This window comes from Rhincodon typus, chromosome 47 (genome assembly GCF_021869965.1).
Source record: "Rhincodon typus isolate 14 chromosome 47, sRhiTyp1.1, whole genome shotgun sequence".
Lineage (NCBI taxonomy): Eukaryota > Metazoa > Chordata > Chondrichthyes > Orectolobiformes > Rhincodontidae > Rhincodon > Rhincodon typus.
The window spans coordinates 9089025-9096405 of record NC_063378.1 but is presented as its reverse complement, the minus strand read 5'-3'; the positions used below and the strand labels follow the sequence as shown (position 1 = coordinate 9096405).

Genomic DNA, 7381 nt, shown 5'->3' with positions numbered 1-7381 from the left:
GAAAGGGTGGAGGGGGAAAGGGTGGAGGGGGAAAGGGTGGAGGGGGAAAGGGTGGAGGGGGAAAGGGTGGAGGGGGAAAGGGTGGAGGGGGGGGAAGGGGAGAAAAGAGGAGGAGGGGAGAAGGCAGACGGTGATGGAGAGCAGAGAAGGGAGAGGGAGATGGAGAGCGGAGAAGGGAGAAGGGAGATGGTAATTGGAGACGGAAGGGGTTAGGGAGGGCGGTGAAGAGGGAAAGAGGACAGGGATGGGGTGAGGGAGAAGAGAGAGAGAGAGACACACACAATCAGGAGAGGAATGAGCAGCAAACAATAGTATAAATGACTCTCTCATGAAAACAGGAGGCTATTCAGCCCCTCATATCTGCTGCCCCTACAGAAAGCCTGGGGCTACCACACTGATGCTTGACTATGCTCGGTGAGAGTGCACATTGCCAGGGAAGATCAGAGACAGGAAGCTACAATTACTGCCCAGGGATCAGCACTGCCCTCGATGGACTATAACCTGAGGGTGTGGAAGGTCATTTCTTTCGTCTCCAGAATAGAGGAGCAGAATTTCTCTTTAATCAGAGGCTTGAACCTGTCCACACGGACTCCCAGAGAGGCAGAGAGTTGTCCCTACACGTTTATAGAGTGTGTACAAGTCAACATGCAGGTCCAGCAATGGGCAGGGAGTGTAACTGGCAGGTGGACTCAGGGTGGTGAAGAATGGAGCAGAAAAACGAAGAGATTCTGATGTAGCTGTACGGGGCAGGTGTGTGTGTGAGAGAGAGAGAGAGAGAGAGAGACAGAGGGAGCGCAAGCTCACCAGGAGCACTGCATGGCCGTGGCTGTTGTCCCCACGTTTGCAGGGAACGGGAGAGCCGTTGGGTAGGGGAAGGCGGTACAGGGGACATGATCCCTGAGAGGCCAGGGTTGATTCGGACCATGGAGTTTCAAAGCGCGAGATCTCAACGAGACGTCCAAGGCTGAGGGCTGTGTGGAATGCCTGTGAAGGCTGCCGTCAAAACCCAAGGTCAGGCAAGATTGTCCAGGACAACTGACCCCTGCTCCTACACCCCCCCGACTCAGCTCCACCGTCCCACCCAATCCCCGAGGACCCTTGGGGGGGTTGGGGGGGGGGGAGTGGCGGGGGAGGAGGAATTGACTGATCCCTCCATCTCAAATGTACAGCTCCAGGGAGAAACCCCAAGTCAGTGAGACCTTTCTCTGCAGAGCCTCTCCCCCCAACTCCGCGTTTCAGGGCACCCGAAGCTTCCCAGCCATGAAAAAGCAACAGGAAATTCAGTGCACGGCAATCTCCCGCGAGCAGCTGTGAGAGTGTGGCCCAGATGGGTTTTAAAAATGGACGCTGCTCGAGGGATAAATATTGGACCCAAGACTCGGTCTGCCTCCCTCTTTAAAAGATCTAGGAGCACACGCACTGCGGAGGATCACAGCAGCTGCTCACTGACACTCCTTCCCAAGGGGGTCGAGAGACAGCCCAAGAGAGCATACAGGTTACAGACTCTCAGTTCAACCTCCAAGCTGCGGCATCAGGAACAGCAGCAGCAGGAGGAGGAGGCCACTCAGCCCCCTTCCTCCAGTCTGTTACTCAGGAATAGGAGGAGACCATTCAGACCCGCTCCTGGAGCCTGTTACACAGGAACAGGATGCCATTCAGACCCCTTCCCCCAGCCTGTTACACAGGAACAGGAGACCATTCAGCCCCTCCCTCCTCCAGCCTGTTACACAGGAACAGGAGGAGACCATTCAGCCCCCCTCCTCCAGCCTGTTACACACGAACTGGAGACCATTCAGCCCCCTTCCTCCAGCCTGTTACACAGGAAAGGGAGACCATTCAGCACCCCCTCCTCTAGCCTGTTACCCAGGAACGGGAGACCATTCAGCCCCATCCTTGAGCGTATTACACAGGAACAGGAGGCCATTCAGGCCCTCTCCTCCAGCCTGCTACACAGGAACAGGAGGACATTCAGCCCCCCTCCTCCAGCTTGTTACACTGGAACGGGAGGCCATTCAGCCCCTGCGAGGTAGCTCAACCCGATCACGGCTGCTCTGCCTCTCAGCTCCATTGACCTGTCTCAGTCCCGTGACCTTGAAACGCGAAGGAAAACTGCAGCGTCACTAGCTTTAACCCGACCCTTGGCGAGACGAAACCCGGGTTCCAGGTTTGCACTCTCTCCGCCCCCAGCCCCCAGCGCCCGCCTCCTCCAAAAAAAAACCCAACTCCCCCCCCACTCCCGAAGCAATTCCCGACGGTACCCGCCTCTTCATACGTCAGCCTGCTACAAACTGACCTCAGTGACGAACGGGGGTGGAGGCTACAGGTTCGGAGGGGGTCAGAGGTCAGGGTCAGCTTACCTCGTGGTGCCCCTGGCTCGCGCACAGCAGGCAAAGAACCCGGGGCAGGATGGGAACAGATGACAGAACACTGAGGCCACCCATCAGCCAGACATTTTCAATGCTGCAGTCCTCCTGGAGGGGGCGGTGTCACACGGAGAGGACGGGGAGTATGGTTAGAGTGAAAAAGACAGAGCAAAGAAACATTAGCGTCACAAATCAGATTAAACAGATAAACAGCCAGCCAGATACAGTGCCCGAAATCACCGTCCAGGCTCGGGAGGATGGATCAGTTGGTTCTCTCTTCCCCATAAAGAACAGCACAATGCCATAACACAAACGCAGGCAAAATTAAAAAAAAGTTAAAACAAACACAAGGCTCCTTGATAGTGTCAATAATTTACATCTTGTCTGCGTCAGGACAGACACTCAAGAAAACCAAACCCCGAGAGGGAACACCAATTTATTCTGCGCGATTAAATTGCTGGACTCTGATTGGTTGGCTTAAAGGGCGCCCATCAGCCCTCACCCACCGACCAGCACCTTCGTCTCCTGCAGAATGAACCCACTGCTCTCGCTCAAGATTTGGTTTTCTTGAATGTCTGTCCTGATGCAGGTAAGATTAAAGCATTGACAGCAAGTCCCTGTACAGGACATTGGTTATGCCACTTTTGGAATACTGCGTTCAATTCCCCACTCTGTCTTTCCACCCTCATGGTTCTCCTCTCTCTTTCTCTATCACTCTGTGCCTATTCTCTCCAGCCGCCAGTCTCTTTCTCTATCATTCCCCCAGCACTCCATCCATTACCCCCTCCCCCTCTCTCTCTCAGAATACAGGTATCGGTTTATGGGACCTGGTCTGGCAAGTTAACTGCAGGTTGACTACAGTTCAAAGGGCACTGTAGACGTTTCGGCTCTGGAGAATGTGTCATGTTCCAAGGCCGGCAGATGTTTGGGTGCTAAAAGGAGCCACCGCAGGGAGATTGGTGCCCACCACTCTAACAAAGGCAATGTCGGAAACGCAGTCAGAGAAACCAAAGTTTGAGCTGTGGGTTTGAGAGAAAGGCTGTGACTGTGAAAGCTGGTGATAGGAATTTTGGTTGATCTCTAGATCTCCTCCTGTATCCAACAGATTGAACATTGGGAGAATAGAATCCCAGCCAGAGGAAATCAATGAATATTCCTCAGAGCCTAGTGGAAGCTGTTTGCGTTGCCTGGTGTCTTCAGAAACCAAGCAAGGTACAATCTTATATGTTTGCGATACTACACATTGTGGAAACTGGTTATGTGAACTGGCCAGTTATGCCTTCCTTTTAATTTATCCATTAACTGTCTGTCTTTGTGTGAGAAGGGATCATGCCAAAGAAGTTTAGGTTCCAACCACAGATTCACTAGAACGTAGAACAGTATAGCAATGGCCCTTCAGCCCATGATGTTGTGCCAAACGTGACGCCAAAGTAAATTAATCCCTTCCGCCTGCCCTTGGTCCATATCCCTCCATTGCTTGCATATCCATGTCCCTTAAACACCTTATCCTATCTGCCTCTACTACCACCCTGGCAGTGCGTTTCACACTCCTACCACTCTCTGTGTAAAACAAAATCTTTGAACTTGCTCCCTCTCACCTTAAATGCATGCCCCCTAGTTTTTGACATTTCAACTCTGCGAAAAAGATTCTGACTGTCAACCCTGTCTGTGCATCTCATAATTTTATAAACCTCTATCAAGTCTCCCCTCAGCCTCCGCTGCTCTGGAGAAAACAACCCGAGATTTTTCTAGATAACACAGTGCGAAGCTGGAGGAACACAGCAGGCAAGGCAGGATCAGAGGAGCAGGAAAGCCGACGTTTCGGGTCGGGAACCTTCTTCTGAAGACCCTGAATAGCACTGATGTACAGAGGGATCTTCTTCTGAAGAAGGGTCCCGACCCGAAACATCAGCTTTCCTGCTCCTCTGATGCTGCCTGGCCTGCTGTGTGCCTCCAGCTCCACACTGTGTTATCTCTGACTCCAGCATCGGCAGTTCTTACTATCTCTGACCGAGTTTTTCTAGCCTCTCCTTATAGCTCATACCCGTTAATCCCGGCAGGATCCCGGTAAACCTCTTCTGCACCCTTTTCAAAGCCTTCACATTCTTCCTGTAAAGTGGCAACCATAACTGTGGCCAAAGCAAAGTTTTATAAAGCTGCAACATGACATGCCGACCCTGTACTCAATTCTCCGACTAATAAAGACAAACATGCCAAACGCCTTCTTTACCACCCGATCTACTTGCATGGCTACTTTCAAGGAGCTTCGGACTTGAACCCCAAGATCCCTCTGTACATCAATGCCGTTCAGCGTCCTGCCAATAACTGCATACTTTTCCTTAACATTTGATCTCCCAAGTGCAGCATCTCACATTTACCCGGATTAAGATGTATCTAAATTTACAGATGCTACAAAATAGGCAGCAGGACATGTTTTGATGAGCAATCTCCAAGGGGATAGACAGGTCAAGCAAAAACTTTATGCAGAAAAGTGTGATGTCAGGTACTCTGCAAGGATGATTCAAAAAGCGGACTGTAATCTTAATGAACAGATACTCCAAAACAGCGCAGTATGATAGCACGTGAATCATTTCAATGGCCCTTATGTCCCAACACTGCGGGAGATGAACAAAGCTCTATTTTTGTTAATAATGCCCTTATGGAGGGAATTCCAGGATTCTGACCCAGTGACACTGAAGGAACGGCCTATTTATTTCCAACTCAGGATGTTGAGGGGCTCGGAAGGGAACTTGCAGGGGGTGGTGTTCCCATGTATCTGCTGCCCCTTGCCCTTCTAGATGGAAGTGGCCGTGGGTTTGGAAGGTGCTGCCTGAGGGGCCTTGGTGAGTTGCTGCAGGGCATCTTGTAGATGGTACACACTGCTGCGACTGAGCGTGGGGGAGGGAGTGGGATGTTAGTGGTATGGAGCTTCTTGAGTGCTGTTGGAGCTGCCCCCATCCAGGGCAAGTGGGGAGTATTCCATCACACTCCTGACTTGAGCCTTGTAGATGGTGGGACAGGCTTTGGGGGGAGTCAGGAGGGGAGTTACTCGCTGCAGAATTCCCAGCCTCTGGCCTGCTCTTGCAGCCGCTGTGTTTATGTGGTGGGTCCAGTTGAGGTTCTGGTCAATGGTAACCCCCAGGATGTGGATAGTGGGGGATTCAGTGACAACAGGCATCAAAACACACAGAGCCACCCACTCACCTTGAAGTCCACTCGTATTCGGTGCACGCCATCAGAGAGACCCTTCTGCCGCCCGCTGTTGTTGTTGGCGAATGGGCTCAGGGGACTGAGCGCCAGCTGCTCCTGTTTGCTCAGTAGAACGGGTTTCTCCTGAGGGAAGTGGGCACAGAAGGTCAGCAAGGCTGCCCGACCACGACTGCAGCACCCGCCCCAATCCCGCCAAACGCCAATCGTCAACTCGTGCCCCTTGACAAACTCTCTGTCACCGCGGCAGCTCAGCCGCGAACCAGGCTTTTCACCGGAAAATGTTCTCGTCATCTGGCGCTAAGCCAAGTCATTGTGACACCAAGGGTGTTGCCTTCGCACGGGACTGGGCCAGCACTGGGCACAGGGGCGCGCGCGCACACACACAGACACAGACACACGTGAGCGCATCTCATGGCACCAATGCTCCTGTTCACCAAGCCATGGAATCCACGCAATGTGGCACAGCACAGCAGCAGGCCGTTCAGCCCTTCCAGTCTGCACTTGATCTCTGAAGCAGAGGCTCACCCAATCCCTTTCCCCAGAAATCTTGCACGGTCAAGTGACCCTGTCCCCACCTCCCCCCCCACACTCTCAGACAGTACATTCCAGACCCTAACCCCTCAAGTGACCCTGCTCCCCCAACACTCTCAGACAGTACATTCCAGACCCTAACCCCTCGCTGTGTGAAAACGTTTCTCCTCATGTCTCCGTCTCCTCTTTTCCCAATTCTCTCTGATCCATGTCCCTCTGGTTGCGAATCTGTTCCCAGTAGGAACTGTCCCTCCCTCTCTCCACTGTCCAGACCCCCTTGTGGTTCTGAGCCCCTCGATCAAATCTCTCTCTCGTCCTTCTCCTCTCTGAGGAGGACAGTCCCAGTCTCTCCGATCTCTCCATGTCACTGAAGCCCCTCATCCCTGGGACCATTCTCCTGAATGTTTTCTGCATCCTCTCTGAAAGCTTCACATCCTTCCAAAAGAGCAAGGGCCCAGAACTGGACACAACCCTCCAGCCAAGGTTGGCCAGTCCAGCATCGGCTCCTTCCTCCTGTTCTCTGTGTTCCTATTAACAAACCCCAGGATACTGTCTGTTTCATGAATTGAGCTCCCTGCCTAGGCTTCAATGATGGGTTCACACATAGCCTCAGATCTCCCAGTTCCTACACCCTTTAAACATTTATACCTGTTCTTCCGCCAACATGGATCACTGCATTAAACTACTCCTGCCAATTGCCTGCCCCCACCATCTTGTACCCAGTTGAAGTTCTGTAATAATGTCCTCACAGTCACAATCCGTACATATTTGAAGGAATGTGAAAACTCTTCCTCGTTCAATTCCTGCTTCACAACGGGCAAACTGATGGTACCGCCATTTGGCACTCACCTTCTCTTTGCTTTTCCGGGATTTCAGCTGCAAGGGTTTTAATCGTCCCTGGTCACCCATGAGAGACTGGAGGTCATCTGAGAGTCAGCAAAGGGAACGGGTTTAGTACCACAGCAGCTTGGAAACTGGCTCACAGCCATCATCGCCTCCCCAAACCCACTCTCCGCATCGCCAGTCCTTCCGGGAAACCCACCCAGCTCACCACCACCACCCAGCATGCCCCCCCCCCAAAACCCACCCCGCTCACCACCACCACTCAGCACGCCCCGCACCCCGAAACCCACCCAGCTCACCACCACCCAAACCCCCCGCACCCCGAAGCCCACCCAGCTCACCACCACCCAGCCCCTCCCGCACCCCAAAACCGACCCAGCTCACCACCACCACCCACACCCACACCCCAAAACCCACCCAGCTCACCACCCCCC

At 53.0% G+C, this 7381-nt stretch overlaps 1 protein-coding gene across 1 annotated transcript in view; it reads right to left on the bottom strand.

Moving 5' to 3' along the window:
• LOC109924675 (histone-lysine N-methyltransferase 2B-like) overlaps window positions 1-7035 on the bottom strand; it is a 21042-nt gene extending 14007 nt beyond the window's left edge. The window contains exons 1-3 of the mRNA XM_048620601.1: window positions 6954-7035; window positions 5568-5696; window positions 2358-2471 (exon numbers count right to left, since the gene is read on the bottom strand). Of these exons, the coding sequence (XP_048476558.1) occupies window positions 2358-2471; window positions 5568-5696; window positions 6954-7013 (303 nt within the window). The 5' untranslated portion in view covers window positions 7014-7035. The remainder of the gene's footprint in view (window positions 1-2357; window positions 2472-5567; window positions 5697-6953) is intronic.
• Between the last annotated feature and the right edge of the window lie 346 nt (window positions 7036-7381).